We start from the raw sequence: 23633 nt of genomic DNA, 5'->3' as shown, positions 1-23633 counted from the left end.
TCACCTGAATTCTTAAATACAGGGCATACTGATGAGATTTTCCAGGGAGATGGGAAACTATTCTCCTTAAGACAACGTTTAAACAGTTTTGTAAGTATGGGCGCTAGTTCAGGTTGAAGTTTTTTGAGTACTATAATTGGAATACCGTCAGGGCCAGTTGCTTTACTGGAATCAAGGTTTTTGATAAGCTTGGCAACATCACGTACAGATATACGTATATCACATAGCATGTTTTCTGATACAGGAGGAAATATTGGGGGTTGGCGGCCTTGGTCGCAAAGGGCAGAATTAGCTGCAAAGTTCTTGACAAAAAGTTTAGCTTTGTCTGATGTATGTATTCCATCGAGAATTGTGTAAATCTCTTCATAATTACACCCTTGCATTCATCTAGCCATTCATTTAAAATGGTTAATAAGATTCCAAATTTTTTAGACAAATCATTTCTGAACTTTAGCTCTTTATTGGCTTAGAAAATCCTTTTTCAACAATATTTTGCAGAACTGTTATTATATACCTTGTTATGAAGGTTGATTTTTTTCTTTGTTCAATTTTCTTTCACTGCTCATTTGTGTCCTGTTCTCTTTTTATTATGAATTGTCTTATTAAAACACACACAAACACACACACACACACACACACACACACACACACACACACACACACACACATATATATATATATATATATATATATATATATATATATATATATATATATACACGACATGGTTGGGTTGCTCTGCAAGTCTTCTGATAAATCATTCATCTTAGATGATCGAATTTTCCTGACTCATTCTCTGAGCAATTTATAGCAGTTGAATTATTAATATTGCTCATATAATACAAATGATTGATTTCATTGTAAAACTGTTCATCTGTGCATGTGGATATGTGTGTGTTTGCAAGATTCTTTAAAAAACACACTTTTCCATTTATTTGGGAAATTATTATGCCGTTTACATACGAGTAAAAACAAAATGTTTTGCAATGCAGCAAACATAACTGATGAAAGACATCCTGCAATCTATTGATTCAAGATAAACGAACCTTTGTGGAGATCGTGAATCTCTTGATTGAATTACAGGGAAATGGAAGTTAACTTTTTAATATGAATCATTTACTTAAGGAAAACAACAAATATAGTATAGCACTGGAAAATAACATTGAGAAGAAGAATTTCCCAAAATACGAAGATGTTGCTTTGTTTATAATTTCTAAAACGATTATCTTAATATATTCTTTATGGCAGCTTTGCCCTTTCCATCCTCCAAGTCTAGTGTTGATTGGTAGTGAGTAAACTTTGGTAAATACTGCAATCTAAAACAAGCTAAAGTATAGAATTAAAAGAAAATATGTTGTCTTCATTTTAATAGCTATCTTTTACACGTCTGAACTGAGCGTTGTTCATAATGAGAAAAAATATTAAATTTCCTTTCTATTTCTGGAGTGACGTCATTGAAGAAGTCTAATAAAGATAACTTATAACTATTACACAAATCTCCCTAAATTTTAATTTATTTTAAAACATGTTTTAACCAATCTAAGTAACAGAATTCAAATTTCTTTTTGTAAGGTTATGTTCTGTAAGTTATAGTTTTGAGCTGATTATTGCAGTTATCCTGCAAGCCCTTCAAATCAGGATCGAAATAACAATTTTTTTTACAGTCAGCAATGCTAACCATTTGGTCATTAAGCCACAAGTAATTAAATCCCAATAAACACTGTCAATCATAGAAGAGGATATGATTTTTTTAATGATATTTAGGAATTTCAGTTGCCAAAGCACAAATCAATAAATAATCCATACATATACAAGCCAATCTTTTTGTTGATGTGTGAGTGGTATTAGAATTGAATAAAGGATTGATTTCATTCAATAAACCAAGAAGACCACAAAATGAATCATGAGACTCAGAAAAGGACGACCTAATGTTTTCCCTCATGAACTAAATGTATTATTTATTTGATACTAGCTGTACCCGGCCACACGTCGCTGTGGCCCAGTTTGTTAAAATGAAACACATTCCTCAAGAAAAATTGTATTTTTTATTGTATATTTACTTTTAATATTTTCTGCAACTTGCACTTTTTTTTAAAAGAAAATTGGCAGTAAACGTTTTTTTTTCTGCAAACGGAATTTTTATTATGAAGAGAAAAGATGAATGCTTTATATGAACACTGTAAATAGTTAGGTGAAAGTAGAGAAAAGTTTGGGGTTTTTTTTCAAGAGAATGTACAAATTATTTTTTTGTCAACAGATGTTAAGAAAATAAACAGAAAAAAATACTCCCATCATTAATTAATCAATTAATTAATTATGCAAAAAAAATAAATAAATAAAATGTTGATTTAGTGTTTGAACATTTAAACAACGCTCGGTTGAATCCGGTGGAATGAAATGGAATCAGGGGTGGTCAAATTCTGCATGAGTACCATTATTTTTAATTTCGTCTTGTGTTCAATTTTTGAAGTGGGCTATCAGCGATTGCAAACTAACAAATGTAACGAAAATGCGAAAAATTCAACAATAAAATAATTTTAATAAGTGCTCAGCTTCTAATAAAAATTCTAGTAAATCAATCCCCCTTATTTGTTTGGTTGTTGTAAAAATGAAAGGGAAATGTAAATTTCGGTCCGTTTTATTATTATTTTTTTTTTGTTTAAATTGTGCCCCCCAACGAATATAATCCAAAGAATAACGGTGCTTCTACACTTTATTGGCGAAATTGGAGAGGCCATTCTATTTCACGCACCTTCCGTGCAAATCGTGGCCGAAGCATGAAATAAATAACCGAAAATTTAAACTGTAGAACGATTGACGGTAAAACAAAAAATAAATAAATAAGTAAAACAACCCACTTCCCCGTTAAAGAAGGAAAAAACAATCATATAAATTAATTTGTTGTTGACCTTTCAAAGTTGCTTTCATTCAAAATAACGTTTCCAATGATGTATTTGTTCGAAAAAAAAAAAAAATAAAGAAAAAAAAAAAAAAGAAAACTAAACTCCTGTCACACTAAGTAATTTAGGTGACTTAAATAGGAATTGAAAGATTAAGGACCAAACTGAATTTCCCCAAAGGGGAAAAAGTGTTTGTACACGTGAAAAAAAAAAAGAAAGTTATGGCCGAAGCTTGAAATAAATAACCAAAAATATTAAGTGGAGTACAATTGCAGTTAAAACAAAAAGTAAATAAATAAAAACAACCCACTTTATTTAATCATTTAATTTTATTTGTTTTTGACCTTTCAAAGTTTCTTTAATTCCCAAAAAACGTATCCAAATATTTATTTTTACGAAAAAAAAATTGAAATTGTATTAAAATTCAACTTTTATTACGCCAAGTTTTCAGTAAATGTTTGTCCAATGATATTTTGATAAATTATTATAGAATAAATGTATTGGTTTTGTTCCGGTGTTCATATGGCGTTCGTCCAGTTGAAACCCTGATGAATATTTCATGGGATTGTCTGGTGTTAATAAGCGAAAATGTTTCATGGAAAACTGTCCCGTTCTCAATAATTAAATCGAAACATTTCCAATTAAACGGGTCTCAGAATAGACACCCCCAACCTCCCCATGTTAAGGAAGGCTTTCGGAATAGACAACCCGTAACCGTATCAGCAACGTGAACGATGATTTTGCCGTAATGTTATAATGTACCGGCATATCATTCTATGTAGAAATTCCCAAGCTCCTTTAACACTAATTAATTTAGGAGACTGAAATAGAAATTTGAAGAATAAGGACAAAAATTAATTTCCCCAGGGGAAGGAAGTGTTTGTACATCTGATAAGAAAAAAGTTATGAGAAATTTTTTGCACGGCAAGCTTACCAATTCAGTTAATTTCAGAATTTAAATAAATCCAATGTAAAAATCCATATCGAGATAAAGGTTAGTTTTCTTGGTATAATTCAAAGATAATTAGTAAAGTCAACTGGTAAGATAATGAAGTAAATATTACAAAAAAAAAGGAAGCACCTTGTTTGTGTTAGGGAAAGCGTCAGTAGTGTAATTCATTTTGCTTTGATTTATATCGTAACGGTGTTTACAATCGCAATGAAATCTGAAAAATTGGAACAGCAAAGATACGAAACGCAGTAAACTGGAACTGAGGTTATTAGAGGTTCATATAGAAATGCATTGTTTACATTTTTAAATGTAGTATTTCTCTAGCAGAGTCGGTGACTTTTTTTAAGCACACATGAAACGATTTGTTACTAATCGAGACTGATGTGTGCGTAATCGCTTTAAGTGAAAATGTGACATCTTACAATTTGTAATGAGCTAACCATAAAATTAATCTTTAACTCTGTAATCGGAAAAATGTAAACAAAAAAAGAAAACATCGAACGAAACCAAACTAAAGGAAAAGGAAATGATATATTATGTTAATGAATAAAAAAGAAAAGAAAAAGGAGAGAATATTTTTTTCCTAGTGAAAGAATATAATGTTGCGAAATAAATTGTAAATAAGCAATGTATAATTAGGTGTGATGCGTTTCCCGCAATAGGAAGCATTTCAGTTTTTGTATGCAACTACAAAACCCGTAGTCAGTGTGCGTTCGTATTAGTCCCTCGTGAACGATGAAGCAGCGGTTTAAATGGGGAGCAGGAAAAGGAGGAAATAAATAGAGAGAAAAGATTTTACAACTTCCATTGATTCTTACAGGTTTTGGCAGTGAACTCTTACCAGAAAAATATAGGAATGTCCGAGTATCGAGCAAGTGTAGAGGTAATAGGCCTATAGCACACCTCAGATACTGTGCTGCAGTTTGTGCATATTACATTTGCATGAAATGTCTCGAATTTTAATCCTAATAAGGTCAAACTGAGAGGGGAAAAATGACTTCATTTTATTTATATAGATAGAAGATAGAAGAAAAATATAAATATATATACAAAAGATTAGAAGATAGAAGAAGAAGATAGATAGATGGATAGATAGATAGATAGATAGATAGATAGAAAGATAGATAGAAGAAGATAGAAGAAGAGAAGAAGAAGATAGCTAGAAGATAGAAGATAGATAGATAGAAGATAGAGTAGAATAGAATAGATAGATAGAGAAGATTAGCAGGACTACCTGGCATTGGTCGTGGCCATAGAAAAACCAAAATAGAAGGGTTTTAAAAGTGTGTGCAATATCTTTTTATTAAGACCCCTATTTCTCTATCTTTCTCTCTTTCCTTCCTATCCATTTTTCCATACCTTTCTCCCACTCTCTTATCGCCTTCACTCAGGCCATTCCTCTATCTTATTTTACTGTATTAAAAACACTTTTTTCATTCACCTGAGCTTTCAGTTTTAAAGGTATTCATCCCGGGCAACACTGGCTTTTTCCCCACACCCTTCATCAAAAATATAATAAAATCTGCATTTGTTTTACTTTATTCCGAGCAACGTCAAGTTTCTTATCTCCCCCTTATGAAAGCCATATTTATTTTTGTGTATTCTTACGTAACACTGAGTTTCTTGTCTTCCTCTTCTTCATCAAGCATACACTCCATAGGAAATATAGAGCTGTATTATTCACATACCTGTTTTATCTAGGATATTGAGCATTGATTCTCGAGCAACACAGAGTACCTCTTCTGGTATAGCAAAAACAGTGATAATCTTTCTTTTAGACAATAAGACATTCAAAAACTAGGATCATCAAATATTACTATTATGGCATCCGAGCAATAAGGAGTTAATAAAAGACAAAGAAGTTCTTTCTCCCGGGCAATACTGTATTCAAACACTTCTACTTTATCTATGATGTTTAGTACTGTTGAATTACCACTTACCAAATGTAATTTATTGCTCCCATTTAGAGTATTACAGAAAACATGTAAACATAATTAAGGATATTTAGTCTCTTACTACCCTCTCTGTAGTCTGAACAAAAGTTTAAGAAATGTTAAATAACTTTGAAAGAAAATGCGGTGTCATTTCCAGAAGGAATACATTGACATTGCAGGTTTTGTTTCCAAATTAAGACTGAAAAACTCGTTCCCCCTCCCGACAAAATCGGCTCCAATACACTTTTAGATTAGATTACTTTTTTATTAGATTATGTAGAGCACATACAAATATAAACACAAACACTATAGATGTTTCAATACTACTCTGTGATACAGCGAAACAGTTTATCTGTGGATGACTATAAATGCCCCCTATATTCGACTGAGCATATTAGGGAGTGAAATTACAAACTGCCGTTAGCATATAAAACAATGTTCTTTGCCTAAACAAATAGAGCTTAGGCGTTTGGACAAAGTTTAATCATTGTAACTTCATATATCGATCATCAACCAAATAGTAGAATGGTTAGAAGCGCTGACTGTCGTCTAGGCATGCAAGTTTCAATCAATCCTAGCTTGAGGTAATTCCCAGTCTAGCCGCATCGATACAGTGAAACAGTCTATATATATATATATATATATATATATATATATATATATATATATATATATATAAACCCTGTGTATCGTTTTATTGCAGGTCAATATTTTTTAATTTTGAAATTGCTATGAAACACAGAGAAGTGAAATTTGGTATAACACTGGAAGAACATAACAAGGTGCCTTATTTCCCTGCATTCTAGGCATTTGGGGAGATCTGCAATAATGTGATACACACTTAAAATTATCAGAAAATATAAAAATTAGATTAACTTTCAAAATATTTGTTAAAATTCCACAAAAATCAGGGAAATAAGTCAATTTGTTATGCTCTTCCACAGTACTAAATTTCACTTCTCTGCATTTCATAGCAATTTCAAAATTATAAAATATTGACCTGCAATAAAGCGATACACAGGGTTTACAATTGTAAAGATTGTTCCCTGGGCTTTGTTGATGGTTATTGCAAATGACAATAAAATTTGAAAGTGCAATTTCTTAAAGTGTATGGTGTATTCGGTGGAATCATAAGAATGCATGGAATGAAGATATATTCATCTGTGAAAGGTCCTGTTAAGATTGTTGTTTCTATGATATTGTTTGTTATTTTTTTTTTTTACTGCAAGTCATGTGCCATTTCAAAGCTTGGCTTGTTTTATATTGTTTTATATTTCACAATATGATGATAAGTACGCTAATTTTCAGTTGCAGTATATGCGGAGGAATCCCTGGCAAATCTAGCTGTTGGATAATTAACCACTTTATCTGCTTCCACAAAAGCATCGATGGATTTGTATTTGAATTACCTCACTACGAATTTTACGTTGAATAATAGCGTTAAGTGCATGGATGTCTTTGTATTGAGCTGCAAGAATAGTTCGTTCAGTCAGTCAATTAATTTGAATATCTGGAAAAACCTTTTTAACCAACTCTTCTTTTGATGTAATAAAATTACAGAAGTTAAGAGTCAAAGAATTTCGCCCTTAACTCAGATCAGCTGGCACTTTTCCATACTCAATCCCCCACAAGCGATGGAAAAATTTCTGCGTGACTCGAGCACTCTGCAACGGGAAACGCATATTTTGAGTTAAGTTTCATGTCTTCACATGGCACCAAAAAGTAGAGTATTTGAGGCAAGCATTTATTTAATCTGCTGGTGTTGATTGAGGAATTGCAGGTAACATTTGTCTGAAATCTCCTGCAAGCAATATTACTGCATTTCCAAATAGTCTGACATTACCATGCAAATTTTGCAAGGAAAGGATCGACCAAGAGCCGCAAGTGATTTTTTGCGTGTCGTGCATTCATCCCAAACAATAAGTTTGCATTTTTGCAATATTTTTCCCCATACTGGATGTTTAGGAGATTATTGAAAAATTGAATGTTTAATGGTAGTTTCAAATCAGAATAAGTAGTTCTTCTATTTGGTAGCAAAGTCGCAAATATTCCACATGCAGCAAGGGTTAAGGTTATGTCATTTTGTCACCGAATGGCTGCCAAAATCAATTTAATTAGAAAGGTTTTACCAGTTGCTGGTGCTGTTCAAGGTAGCAGTAATTTCCAAATAACTTCTAATCTCACAGTAAGTAAATTAGGTGACTAAAATAGGATTTAGCTATGTTTTGACAATGCTTATTCACTGTAATTAATTTAGGAGACTAAAATAGGATAAGGGATTAGAGAAAGACAGATAGAGAGGAAGATATATAGATAGAAAAGAGAAAGTGAAAGGGAAATAGAGAAAGAGGAGATAGAGATAGATAGAGGGATTGAGATAGACAGAGAGAGGGAAGTGTTAGAATTAGAGAGGGGGCGAAACAGAGGAAAGGAGAGAAGTGGAGAGAAAGAGTTAGAGAGAGAAAGAGGCTCAAAGAGAGGTGGGGAGGGTGATATAGAGAGAAAGATAGATTGAGAGAGAGGGGGAGAGATGGATGGAGAAAGATATTAAGAGAGGACGAGATAGAGAGGGAGAGAAACAGGGTGAACTACACCACGGTTTTTTCCTCGATCAGTAGAGGAGAAATCCTTCGAGACTGGGGCAATTTTTATTTTTGTTACTATCTAGAGTGCCCTTTTTTCAGGAGCTAGATTTTCCACACATTAGAAACTGACCGGATAATCTGTACTTTCACCTAACGATTTAATAAACAAAAAGATATTGTAAAACTTGAATCTAACGTGAAAATACTATTTTAAAAAATAGCATGGTACCATAAGTGCATAAGCGCCACTTTATTTTAAATATTTATTTTCCAAAAGAATTGTGTGAATAAATCCACAATGAATTAAATTTTAAGTGTTGTGTAATTATTTTCTCAGCGTTCGGCTTTCACCGGCGCATGACGCCAACAGCCGGATATAGCCGAGCGTTGCCGATGTAATAATAACAAAGCTATGTGAAAGAAATTATAAAGTAAAATTTTAAATGTAGAAACAAAACATCAACAGAAAAAAAAACACAAAAAAACTACCGTTCATTTGTATTTCTTAATAAATGTTTGTAGAAAATGTCAATTTTTTTGTCAAATAAATAAATTCTAAGCAATTTTTGCAATAATAGCAACTTCGTTAATTTTTACGACTTGCCTCAGCGTATTATAACAACCTCAACCTTCCCATGCTAAAAACGGCTTTCGGAATATCCCCCCAACCTCCCCATGTTAAGAACGACTTTCGAAGTTTGGGGGGTGTTTAATCCGAAATCGTTTTTAATCTGGGGAGGCTAGGGTGTTTATAATACGATGGGGCAATTCCTAAAAATTAACCAGCAACATTCTTGTAAAAGTATATTTTTATAGTTTAGAAAAAGGGAAACAAACGTTTTTGTGTATTTTTTTTTTTTTGCAAGTATTTAAACAACAAACAAAACTGGTGTATTAGGTGTATCAGAATTTTTGTAGGAATTTTTGACACCCCTAACACGAAACTGCGAATAAAATATTAAAAGACTCGTAATTTCTCTTTTAAAAGTGGGTTGTTTATTTTCTTTATGGATTGTACTTTCAAAATAAACTATTAAAGTTGTTTTAAAAGTAATAGAATTTTTTTTTTTAAACAGTGATGAATTTTACGAACTCGATATTTTTCAATTTTTAAATTTTAAACCTCTATCAAAATTTTTCTATTGATTCTATTTTTACGATATTTTCAGGGTCAATGTGAAATTTTATGCTCTTTTCAATAAACCGAATATAATATTTTAGACAAACGTTTTTTTTTTTAATTCACGCCCCCCCCATTTTCAAGTGTCTATTAAAAAGTAAATAATTAATTTACTCATCAAAGTTTTATATATCACAAATTGAAGAGAAAAGGGTCAATAAATAATATATTCAAATTTACAACAAAAAAAGTAGTGTTTTTTAGAAATTTACCTGTAAAGTTTGAAGTTTAAAACCTTTTTTTTTTTAACCCCGTTGTTTGTTTTTTCTTTTCTTTTTATGAAACCTTGGTCCTTGCTACTTTAATTGAAAAAAAAATTAGGGCTTGAATTACATTTTTCGAGTAGTTATAAGCTTGGAAAGACAGGGGTCGAATAATTCACGCCTCCCATGATTAATTTACTCACCAAAGTGTTATATATTACAAATTGAAGATAAAAGGTCAATAAATAATATATTCATATTTAAAACAAAAAAAGTAGTGTTTTTTAGAAATTTACCTGTAAAATCCGAAGTTTAAAACCTTTTTTAAAACAAAAACCTACGTTGTTTTTTTTTTGTTTTTTTTTTAATGAAACCTTGATCCTTGCTCCTTTAATTGAAAAAAAATTAGAGCTTGAATTACATTTTTCGATGAGTTATAAGCTTGGAAAGACGGGGTGGAATTATTCACTATTTTTCACGAAATTCCTGACACACCTACTGGTGTATATATATATATATTGCCGAATCCCGGCAAGTAGTAGTAGTAGTAGTAGTTGTTGTTGTTGTTGTTGTTGTTATTATTATTATTATTATTATTATTATTATTATTATTATTATTATTATTATTATTGCTGCTGCTGCTGCTGCTGCTGCTGCTGCTGCTGCTGCCGCCGCCCGAACATGTATTTTGACTGTTTCTATTGCTTTTTTTTTTCTTTAAATTAATAAAGAAATATTTCGCGGTTTTTTTATCATGAAAAGTAAAATAATATTTTGAAATATAGAATTGCTTTATTAATTTTTCTAAAACGTATTTACTTTCTTTATTTAGCTTGAACCAATAGCAGATTTTGAACAGATTGAAAAAATGAGTGTTATACGAGACGGAGAGAGTGTACAATGGGTCTCAGTTGAGTTGAAAGGAGAGGCTACAACAGTAAGTCTTTAACTTGATAATTATTGATCTTGATTCATTCTGTCTCTCTCATATTTCATGAATGTAATGTTTTCTCATAGCTCTTATTTCCATCAGGTGTCTTTTGCTTTTTTAAGCAAGTTTTACAGGCTTTCTGTGTCACCAACGGGAAGACTTATCATGTGGGTAAATTCTTGGAAAAAGAAAGTCGAAAGAAGTTCCAAAATGCTTGGCTTTATAAAAGAAAATAGTTTTAGAAAAGGTACAGATATTTTAAACACCAGTTCTTTTCTAATGTGATATTTGACGCATGTTTAATAGACATCGATTTCATTTTGTTTGAAATAATTACTGAGGATATTTTTTCTCCTTTTTTTCTTTTGATAATGTTGTTGTGGAGATTTGGTTTACTTTTTTCTACTTTAGATATCAACTCATTTTTAGAATTTAATCCCCAAATTCTTATTCTAACATTATTCACCGATTGCCATTGTTTGCCTGTTTCAATATCAAAACATAATTTGACATATTTGATTGTTATTTTACCCAAAGCCTCAGGAGGGATGAGTTCATAACTTTCCCAAGAGCATTACAATGTACTTTATGCAATGGATTTGAACTCAATTTGACCGATTCCAATGCTTGTGGCAGCATTAACTACACACTTTTTACTCTTTTGAAGAGTAGTAATAGTAATAGTTGTAGTAACACTAACGATTGCATTAATGGCTGTTAATGCGTGTATCTTTTCTTTATCTTACAGACTTTGTGTGTTGGTCTCTTGAATGATGATGTTCCAGATTTCCTATCACTTCTTGAAGGCTATTATCGAGTTCTTGTCGATTGCAATAAAGTACTGTTCGACAAATCCCAACTGCCAAAATCTGAAAGAGAAATTAGTGGTAAGTTTTTTTTGGTTAGTTTTTGGGGAATGCCACTTTTATATCACGGATACTTAAACAAATATCCTTCTACAAGAAATCATAAGAGAATAAAATACGCAATGATTCCATTTCTGTTTGATCAAAACCGGTTTTCTTTCTTTTTTTCTTGCAGACCATCTACTACTTGGCTACTGTGTACAAATCCCAAGAGCGATAGGAGCGTTCTATTAATTTGAAAGTGACACAATGTTCCATGAGCGAGATCAGAGATGTGCCGCTGTACAACTCATGCTCTCTACTGATCCAAGTTATGACAGCAGGATGATTGCAGCACCTTCAAAATGCATGGCTGGATTGTCACGAATAACAGGGACGTGCCTAGAATGATGAAAACAAAGTTTTCGGCCACGGTTATGGTCTTTGATGTGGTTTCAAGTGAGGGCCACATCATACCATCTCATATTTTCAAAGTTGGCTTGAAAATCAATACCAAACTGTACCTGGATATGGTGAAAAGGTGGTGATTCCCTAGTGCAATCAGGTGGCATCAGCCTGACCTTGGATGTGGCAGCAGCCTTCAAGTCCAAAGAGACCTAAGCTTGGCTTCAGAAGGAGTGCTACGACTTTGTACGCTTCTCTCACTGCTCCCTCTCCCCTGACATGAACTTGATAAACTAATTCGTTTGGTCATATGTCGAGAACATCACTAACATCAAAGCCAGCATGACCGCTACCATCTGCCGATTATTCGTCAAGCTCTCACTGGTGCTTGTGAAAAAGGCATGCTTCCAGTTTGGGACCCGTATTGAGGCGGTGATTGAAGCTGAAGGCAACTTCATTGAATAGATATCAGCTCTACTATATAATCAAATTACCTGAATTGATTTTTTCGATAAAAATTTTTCAATAAAGCTGTAGTTGGTGTCTTTTGGGCGACATTTTTATTGTGTCACCCTGTATTTTCACTCAAGACCAAATCTCAAATTATCAACTTTTTATCTATCTTCTCTTCTCTACATAAATAAAACAATAGTCGTTTTGGTGTGTAAATATCTAACAGGTAAACTCTTAAACTACTGGTCACATAACACTGAAATTCTCAGGAAATAATATTCATGCACCAAGGATGGTTTATAGCGAGTAATATTTTTGTTTACATACATGAATAACGTGTACAGACATCGGCAAATTTACATGTAAAATTTATTAACCACTAGCCGACATTTTTTGCGCTTTTGCGCATGCGCACACTTAAAACAGCATCAGGCTAGAACACTACATATTTTGACTGTCTTTGTATTGATAAAAAAATGAAATAATATGTAAATTTCACTCGCAGCTTTGAATTTAAGACAAAGAAAAACCTATATATCTTTTCATTATTCATTTAACTAAGACATACCTATCTTTCATTATTATTTCACTGATTAGATAAACAATTATTAATTACAAAGAAATGTTCGGTGTTTTACTGCGTACGCACCGTGTTATATTTCAGATAGCATTTCAAAATTAATTTTATTTTTTATGATATCTTTCTTTTTTTATTAAATTGTTAGGTGGAAGTGCAGACCAGCCTCGGTCCACTTGTTAAGAATGGTTTTCTAAATAACGTTATTCTTTTAGCATAATTGATACACTGTACAAGTACCAAAAATTCTTACGTTTCGAATGCGTTTTTTTTCGGATGTTACATGGCATTTACGAAACATACGTATATTTTATTCATTTACCGATTAGATGAACAACTATTGATACCAAACAGAAACTGCCAAATTTTTTCGAATGCATGCGTTTTTACTACTTTTAGTTTTTTTCTGATAGAGATTTCTTGCACAGAACATTATGCCAACACAAAGTACAGGTTTATTTCTACAAAATAATATCTAATCAGATGAAATGTTTCATATACTTTATATTTTCCATTTATCGTAAAAAAAACATGCACTTGGTTATCTTCGACACTTACTTCGCTTACAGTAGAATAAGTAATTCCCATGAATATGATTTTCTTAAACAAAAACAAAACATCTGCCAAAATAGTCAAATTGTCGTCTGCCACCTATTTCAACCAAAACACCGGTTTAAGACTATTTCAACACATGAAAGGTCGACACGAAAGTAATCATTCAAACATAAACAGAGGTTTTCTTTCTAAAATAATGATTTTTTAAAAACGAAATTAAATAAAATTTGAAGTTGCTCTAAAAATGAAATTTTATTTATAAAGTTCCATTCATCCCCACCCCCGCATCAATACAAGTGCCAATCGACTTTACTTTCTCTTTAAATTAATACATCGGTTTCCTTGAGATAAGTTTCTTTTCTCCAAATAATATCCTTAATTTACATAGCTTGTTCCTTTTTCTTGAAATAATTTTTCTTTTTTCATTCGTTAGGTGAAAGTGCAAAATAGTTAACAAACCCTCTTCCCATGTTAAGAATGGCTTTCTAAATAATAACGTTATTATTTCAGCATGGTTCGTACACTGCACAAGTACCAAAAATTCTGTCAAGACGGGAGTGTAGGTATCAAAATAATCTCGATCCCTCTATCAAATAAAAGGAACCAAACTCCCTAATCACTGTTATGCTACCATGCCAACAATATATAAACAATGTCATCGGTATTTCAGAAGTTGGGTTTTAAGTTAGCAGAACTTCTTTAAAATAAATAAATAAATAAATATAAAAACAACTTTAAAAAAAGAAAAAAAGAATTGGCAAGACTGGAGTTTAAGTGGGAAATAATCTCGAATCGTTTATCGCATAAAAGGAACGAAAACACTGTAGTCACCGTTACCTTACTATGAAAACAATGTAAACAAATTTTTAATAATTTAAAAAAAATGAATACTTTTTATAATGATAAAAAATATTAATAGAAATAGAAATATTAAATTATCAGAACATATAAAACATTTAAATATGAATAGAACTTTTCATAATTGTAAACTATGAAAACCTTTTTATTTTAATTAAAAGCAATATAAATAGAACGTTTTTCTAATCTAATATATAAATCTCACTATGTCTGTGTGTGTATGTGTGTGTCTCTGGTTTTTTAATTGTATCTCCTCCTAGACACATGGTCGCTTGACGGGCGTGCAGTAGCTCAAAAGATTGCATATAGGGAGCAAAATTTTATTAGGGGTGTTTAATTGATTAAAACAATTGTTAAGGGATTTAAAAAAAGGGGTGCAAACTTGAAAGAAATGACAACTTGGCGAGCATAGCGCTAGGTGTATCAGAAATTTGGAGGAATTTTTGACACCCCTAACAGAAAACTGCGAATAAAATATAAAAAAAACTCGTAATTTCTCTTTTTAAATTGTGTTGTTTATTTTCTTTATGGAATATAAAATAATAAACTATTAAAGTTGTTAAAAAAAAGAAATATTATTTTTTATTTTTTAAAAAACAGTGTTTACAAAATGTTTACAAAATGCCGGCGTGCCTTCAGGCAGCCATTTTTTACGTGATAAAATCAATAGAATTTTACGAGTTAAATAGTTTTCAATTTTTAAACTTTAAAAGTCTATCAAAATTTTTCTATTGGTTCAATTTTTACGATATTTTCAGAGTCAATGTGAAATTTTATGCTCTTTCCAATAAACCAAATATAATATTTTAGAGAAACGTTTTTTTCAAATTCACCCCCATTTTAAAATGTCTATTAAAATTTTAATAATTAATTTATGTGCCAAAGTTTTATATATCACAAATTGAAGATAAAAGATCGATAAAGAAAATAGGTAAATATCCAGATACGCTACTACAAAACGCCGACCACTCTAATTTGTTTTTTTATAGGTAATTGAGGTCGCTGACAACGAATCTGATAGTCAAACTTGGGGCAAATTTACCGTTTGCATAGTATTAACCCCTGAACCCACGAACTACTGTCCACCATTTTGCAGCTTCCGTTTATGCTACGCGCATGCACGCTGTAGCATAAACGACGGCTTCACCAAGCAAACTACGTTGGGGGTGAGGGGATTTTTTTTTCCAGGACATAGAATTTTCTAATTTTCAAAAATACATTATAGCACTTTTTGGGTGGAAAATTTAAAATTAGCTGAAAAAGAAATAAAACAAGAAAAGGAAAGCACTCCAAGTTGGAGTAGGAGGGGGGGTTAATTTATCTTTTTTTTTTTTTTTTTTTTTTACCTGGAACATAGAATTTTCAAAAAGTAACGCACCGACATACCAATTAGAACACCATTTAACATTTTCCGAAGATTTTACTGTGTACATTGGGGGCATGAGCGGGGGGGGGGATGTGATGTTGGGGCGCGCGCCCCAACATCACATCCCCCCCCCGCTCATGCCCCCAATGTACACAGTAAAATCTTCGGAAAATGTTAAATGGTGTTCTAATTGGTATGTCGGTGCGTTGAAAAATGTTTAACTAAACTGCAAAAGCACCTATTAAGCCACATAAGTTCTATAATTGAATCCGCCTCCCGCAAAAAAGAATGAAAAACAAAGATGTTTGGTGCTTATGTTTTTGTAAACCACATTAAAAACTACGCGAGACAAAAAAAAAAGTCCAATTTGTTGTACTTTTCTTTAACTGTAAGTCATTAAAAAAATGTCAGTCCGTAAGTTTTTGGTACGCCATGTGAGAAGGCAGTTTGCTAGGTGAAGCAAGCCGTCGTTCATGCTGCAGCGCACGCGCGTAGCGTAAACGGAAGCTGCAAAATGGTGGAAAGTTATTCGTGGGTTCGGGGGTTAATACCATGCAAACGGTAAATTTGCCCCAAGTTTGACTATCAAATTCGTTGTCAGCGACCTCAATTACCTATAAAAAAGCAAATTAGAGTGGTCGGTGTTCTGTAGTAGCGTATCTGGATATTTACCAGAAAATATTCTAATTTAAAACAAAAACAAAAAAAAATAGTTTTTTGGAAATTTACCTGTAAAGTCCAAAATGTAAAACCTTTTTTTTAAAAACCACGTTGATTTTTTTTTAATGAAAGCTCATGTTATGCTTATATCGTGAAGTAAATACCAGCCGCTGACGGCAAATATTTCTATTTCATTGAATGTTTTCTTTTTTTAGATATTTAAAAAAAATTAGTCGATAAAGAAGTATTAAAATATATCAATCAAAAACTCGTGTATTTCATTAAAAGAATTTTTTTTTAATCGATAAAGCGGATTTTTTGTTCTAGGGGAAAAATTTATAAGTGAATGTGCGTTTCCTTTTTAACTACGAAGGATTAAAAATACTAATTTTGGTTAACACGCGCAATAAAAAAGAGACATTATTTATGTCCTTTTTTAGCAGCAGCAGCTCTTTACAGCTTCGCGCAAAACACGTTGTGAAAATGTGATTTCCTATGACCCTCGCTTTAAAAAATCCTTTTATTTAAAAAGTACATGGAATTTAAAATATAAATATGGATAAGTTCTTAACAATAAAGAATGGAACTACCCATTTGATAGGGTATTTTTTTTAAGTAAGTGATTTTTTTGGCATTTATATATATATATATATATATATATATATATATATATATATATATATATATATATATATATATATATAAGCAAGTCAAAATATGTTGATTTTCTTTGTATTCGTTTAAAAGAAAACCGCTTTAAAAAAAAAACAAATATTGCATAATTTGCTATTAAACCTTTTAGTTTTTTAAAATTTGGTCTTTGCTCTTTTAATTGAAAAAAAAATTAGGGTTTGAATTACATTTTTCAAGTAGTTATAAGCTTCGGAAAATAGTAAGTTGAATTTTAGCAAGTTGAAGTTCTGATAATCATTTTTAATGGCCACTTTCTGATACACCTAGCATAACGCCCATGGCGTCGTTCTGCGCATGCGCACGATCTGTAACAGAGATTTATTTATTTAAGAAATTTGCAGGTGTATGAAAGCAGTTGTCTGTTTGGGGCAGTGCGTAGCGGCATCGATTACTAACACCAGTGTTGCGGTTTCGAGCTCCATCATTTTTTTTTTTTTTTTTTTTTACATTCTGATATTCTTGACTTATAAATCTTACGTAATAATTATAAAAGAACACTTTTATATATAAAAAAAATACAGACAAAAAGTTTTTGCTGTATATAACGAAAATGTCATATTCCAAATATATAGGATATATTATATATCGACTTATTCGTTACATTCCAATAATCACGTAAATAGATCCAGTAATGGAATTTTGTATTGAATTCATTCCTAAACTAATTAACCGATCATTATGAATTTTATTTATGTGTATATGTTTATATATTTGTATGTATTGGATTCACTCCTAAACTAATTAACCGATCATTATGAATTTTGATTATTTGTAGATGTCTGTATATTTGTATGTATTGGATTCCCTCCTAAACTAATTAACCGATCATTATGAATTTGGATTATGTGTAGATGTCTGTATATTTGTATGTATTGGATTCCCTCCTAAACTAATTAACCGATCATTATGAATTTTGATTATGTGTAGATGTCTGTATAGTTGTATGTATTGGATTCCCTCCTAAACTAATTAACCGATCATTATGAATTTTAATTATGTGCATATGTCTGTATATTTGTATGTATTGGATTCACTGCTAAACTAATTAACCGATCATTATGAATTTTAATTATATGTGTATGATTATATATTTGTATGCATTGAATTCACTCCTAAACTAAGTAACCGATCATTAATAATTTTAATTATGTGTGCATGATTATATATTTCTATGCATTGGATTCACTGCTAAACTAATTAATTGATCTTTATGAATTTTTATTTTGTGTATATGATTATGTATTTTTGTGTCTTGGATCCACTCCAAAACTAATAAACTGATCATTATGAATTATGTATTGTATATGTTTGTATATGTCTATAGATATCATATTCCAAAAATCACATATAATTGTCACTTACTTTGTTAATGTATTTATGTGTACAAGAAAATCTATTCAAGTAGTAAGGCACTTGTACAGTATAGTACTCATATGAAAAACTTATGTAAAATCGAGTAGATTCATCTTTATATTAAAAATAAGATACTTGCACAGTATCCTACCCAAGAAATAAGGTACTTGTGCAGTATAGTACTCACATGAAAAAACAAAGAATATCTTACCTGTGAAGTACATAAGTTATTAAAACCGTTCACCCTGTTATATATTTGAGTAGTATGACTTACACATAAAAAATAATGTGCTTCTTCACTATAGCATCCAGATAAAAAACAAATTCTTACCCCTGAAAATTTAGCACAACAGAAAATTTCGTAAAAGTATTGAGTTCTTTCATTTTTAAATTAGAAAAAGGTACTTGTATAGTATCTTACACAAAAATAAGGTAGTTGTACAATATAGTACCTATATGAAAAACAAACAAAATTTTACTTGCGACATACACAAAAGTAATCAAAATCAAAAAGCACGTAATATATTCGAGTAGTATGACATTTATATAAGAAATAAGGTGCTTCTTTACTATAGCACTCTGATGTAAAAACAAACAAACTCTTAAATGTGACACACGGAAAAGTTAGCACAACAAAAAATTATGTAAAATTATCAAGTAGTTTCATCTATATCTTAGAAATGACGTACTTGTACATTATCCTGCCCAAGAAATAAGGTACTTGTGCGGTATAGTACTCATATGAAAAAACAAAGAAAATCCTACCTCTGACGCGCATAAAAAATACTAAAACCGAAAATCATGTAATATCTTCAAGTAGTATGACTTTTAAATGAGAAATAAGGTTCTTCTTCACTATAGCACTCTGATGTAAAAACAAACTCTTACCTGTGACATACAGAGAAGTTTGTACAACAGAAAATTATGTAAATTATTCTAAATATGTGTATAAGAAATTTTTTTCCATATACATGTTGTAAATTTCCTGTCCTAGGGAAGGTACAATTATTTCATATATATAATACGCGTCCTAGAATAGGTAAAATATTCTTTTGCTCAAGATGGCAAATGATACATAGACATAAAAAATTTCCCTGTCCTAAGAATAACAGGTATGTTCAAAATTTTTCTTATACAGTTCTGGGCAACGTCGGGTGACCTTGCTAGTTTTAAACTATGAAGACCTTCTTTAAGTTTAAGTTTAAACAATATAAATAGAACTTTTTAGAATTTTAAGCAATGTGAATTTTTTTAATTCCAAATTGAATCACGTGATTATTATTAAAACACATGAGTAGTTTAAACACGCGTATTCTATTGCAATTTATTAATTTTCACGTGTATTCTCTTTTAATCATTTTCAATTTTTTTCCAAAAAATTGAAATTTATTACTTTTTCCTTCTTTCAAAATTAAAATGTAAAAAGGTTTATATTGTTTGTTAAAAATTAAAATTGATAAACCTTCGGGAACAATATTTCTTTCAAAATTATAAAAAAAAATTATTAAAAAAAATCTACTTCTGTTGTGTAAAATTAAAAGTTAAAAACTATGGCCACTACTTTTAACAAATAAGTAAAAAAAATATATTGTTCAATATTCATAAAACTACTTATTTGCAGAAAATTTAAATGCAATATTCGTTTTCAGCATATCCAAAAACCTATCAAAGTTGTAATTTTAAAGGGAAATGTTAAGCTGGAAACCAAGTAAAAATGTACCATGTAAAATTATAAAAAGTTCGGTACTTATGTATTTATGGTACCATGCTATAATAATAACGTTATTATTTCAAAAGCAATTCTTAACATAGGGGGGAGGTGTTTTGTAACTATTTTTTGCTTCCACCTAACAATTTAATAATAATAAAAAAAAGTGTTATGTCCCTTGGATTGGTGGGAGTTGCCCCCCTTTGTTCAATGTTTTATAATGTAAACTCTCGGACATAAATGTGAATAAGCGAGACTTGGTCAGTCGGCCATGTTGGTCTGAATGATGATATCCTTGTCCTGTTGTTATTAATTAGAAACGTAACAAAACATGGTGTCAGAACGTGGGATTTACAAACAAATGAGAGCAAAATACAGGGAAAGACTTATACTAAATACCGAGCCTCAATGTCATTAAGCCCACCAGAACCCTTTCCGTTCGACCAACCCGAGTTATGAGAAAAATGGATACGACGGTTCAACCGTTACCGGACAGTGTCCAGCCTTGATGAAAAACCAAGTCCTTGTCAGGTGGACATCTTAATATATTGTATGGGCGATAAAGCCGAAGACATTTTTGCCACATTCAAACTTACACCCGAGGAAGCGAGGATAGTGGTAGCAAAGTTCAATGACCATTTCAAAGGCGACAAGAACATAATTTACAAACAGGCCAGATTCAACCGAAGGTGTCAAGAGGAAGGGGAGTCCATTGATTCATTCATCACTAATCTCCACACACTAGCTAAAAACTGCAATTTCCGAGACCTGCACAAGGAATTAATTCATGACAGAATTGTAGTTGGGTGCACAGATCCTAAGTCTGCAAATGATTCCAGACCTCACTATGGACGGGGCCATCAGACGCGCATGACAGAGTGAAAAATAAAATCACAATAGCATCTCCTGCGGTCTCCAGAACACATCGTTGGTGAAGATCCGGCTGACAATAATATTGCAGTCCACTACGTTAGTGACAGCAGAATTCGCAGACAAGGTCAAGGTAAACACATGACAAGACCCGGGCAAGAATTGCACTATGAGAATCGACAAAAAAAATGAGTGCATGCAGCAGCATAGACCAGAGGCTGTGGTAACAAAACCCAACATCAGAGACACACGTGTCCTGCCATTTCAGCCACTTGCCACAATTGTGGTAGGATTGGCCACTATGCTCAGTGCTGCCGCACGAGAAGGCTGCATGAAATTAAATGACTGTGAAAGTGACCAGAATGCGTACCTTGGTGTTCTGACGATATCAGATATCAGCATGAGTAAACCTTGATGAACCAATATCGCCACTGAAATTCAAAGTGGACTCTGGGGCAGACGTGACCGCGATTCCAGAGCACATATACAAGTTAAGAAGAGACCTACCAGATCTCTTGGATACCCACAAAATTTTTCATGGTCCAAGATGTATTCCACTCAAAGTGACTAGAGTGGTCACTGCAACTGCCTCGCATGAAGAGCTTTCAACAGAACAGCGGATATTTATTATCCCCAATCTCAAGGAGCCGTTGTTAGGAAGGCCAGCCATTGAAGCAGTTAAGCTCGTAACTGTCCACCCAAACCTGCATATCATCAGCAGCCAGAAACGACCATTCGATCCAACAAAGAAATGTCAGACCTATTCACAGGCCTAGGCAGATTTGGGGAAGAATGTACCATACTTTTACATCCAGATGCGAGTCCATACTCAATATCCACACCACGACACATACCACTATCCTTGATGGAGAAAACACTGGCAGAGCTACAGAGAATGGAAAAGCTGGGGGTCATAAGCAAGATTGACACACCCACCAAATGGTGTTCCCCCACGGTGGTAGTACCAAAAGCAAACGGAACTATTAGGATATGTGTAGATCTCACAAAGCTTAATAAGTGCGTAAAACGTGAACTCCACATGCTCCCTACGGTCTGGCTCAGTTAGGGAAGTAAAAAAGATGACGTTTTAGTATATGGAAAAAATCAACAAGAACATGATGCCCGGCTGAAAAGCACACTATAAAAAATTCCGGCTGCTGGCATTACATTCCGAAAAATGCGAAATATCCAAGTCATCAGTAAAATTTCTTGGACATATACTCAGCAACCTGATGACCTGCAACCTGATCCAGAAAGGCTCACTGGTGTCTCCAAATTCTGAACACCAATGAACATGACAGAAATCCGCCGGTTCCTAGGGATTTTTTTTTTTATAGAGGCATCACCACTTATCAAGGCCAAGAGGCCACTCGAAGATAAGGGTTAAAGAGTGTACAGTAGAAATTTAAAAAAAAAATAGTAACTGTTAGTAATGGAAATTCGGTAAATTTGTTAACTTATATGGAATGGCTCATCAAAAACTTGTTTACATTAGACTTGAAGACAACCATACTGTAGTCAGCTGGAAAGCAGAAAAACGGAAGACAATTCCATAGGCGTGCAGTTCTAAGAAAGAAACTTTGTTCATGGAATCTACGTTTAGGTTTAGGCACAGATAAAGAGTGGGGGGAATTATTGATAGTGTTTTCTGCTAGACGAGTGTTTCTTGCGAAAGTTTGGTGAAGGGGGACCATAGATTGAAGCTCAGTCGAACACTTTCCATGAAAATAACGATACATCAGAAACAAACTCGCAACATCTCTTCTGTGAGATAGAGGTTGCAGGGAAGAGAAAATGGCATCTCCTACGAGGCTACGAAGTCTATTTTGAACTCTATCAAGGCAGGACAAATCGTTTCTAGCTCTTCCCAGATGTGGCAACAGTATTCCATCCTTGGACGTACCTGGCTCTTATATAGATAGAGAATTGCATCAGCAGTGAGATATCTACTGGATCGATAGAAAGATCCCAACATTTTTTCAGCGGCCTTGGCAACAGATTTGATGTACGTGTTCCATTTCAGATCAGGAGTAAAGGTCAAGTCCAGAAGCTTGTCAAAACTTGAGGCCTCCCCAAGACGAGAGCCATTCATTTCAATTGTTGCCAGATGTGGATCAGAGTGTTGATGATGTAAAGAGAGAAGTTTGGTTTTAGATGCATTAAAAGTAACCAACCACTCCTTTCCCCATTGTACCACGTGCTCAAGATCAGAGGAGAGAGAATCAGAGAGAACTTGGTTGTTTACTGTCTTAGATGTGCTATCATAAATGGTAGTGTCATCAGCATAAATGTCTACAAATGATGTAAGGATGTGATTTGGAAGATCATTAATGTAGATCAGGAAAAGAGTTGAGCCCAGGATGGACCCCTAAGGGACTCCAGCATTAATACTGTGAGCTTCTAATTTTTGCCCCTCAACTACTACTCTTATGAACCTATCAGAAAGAAATTATTTAATAATTGAGAAGACATTTCCAGCTATACTACAGTATAGCTGCCATACCCTATCAAAGGTCTTAGATATGTCAAGAGCAATTAAGAGCAATTGCCCTAGAAAGGTTGCCTCTGTCGAGAGATTCGCTAATCCTATGAGATATAACTCTAT

The 23633-nt window shown here is 32.7% G+C and overlaps 1 protein-coding gene across 4 annotated transcripts in view; it reads left to right on the top strand.

Annotated features, from left to right (window-relative positions):
* Positions 1-23633, top strand: part of LOC145297675 (uncharacterized) — a 1369001-nt gene that overhangs the window by 800671 nt on the left and 544697 nt on the right. For all 4 annotated transcript variants that reach the window (XM_080143861.1, XM_080143862.1, XM_080143860.1 and 1 more), the window contains 2 exons: positions 10587-10691; positions 11434-11572. In XM_080143861.1, coding sequence (XP_079999987.1) covers positions 10587-10691; positions 11434-11572 — 244 coding nt within the window. The remainder of the gene's footprint in view (positions 1-10586; positions 10692-11433; positions 11573-23633) is intronic.

Source organism: Euprymna scolopes, chromosome 18, assembly GCF_053919585.1.
Source record: "Euprymna scolopes isolate OS-2025 chromosome 18, ASM5391958v1, whole genome shotgun sequence".
NCBI lineage: Eukaryota > Metazoa > Mollusca > Cephalopoda > Sepiida > Sepiolidae > Euprymna > Euprymna scolopes.
The sequence above is the reverse complement of the archived record's forward strand: the minus strand, read 5'-3'. Positions and strand labels throughout refer to the sequence as shown.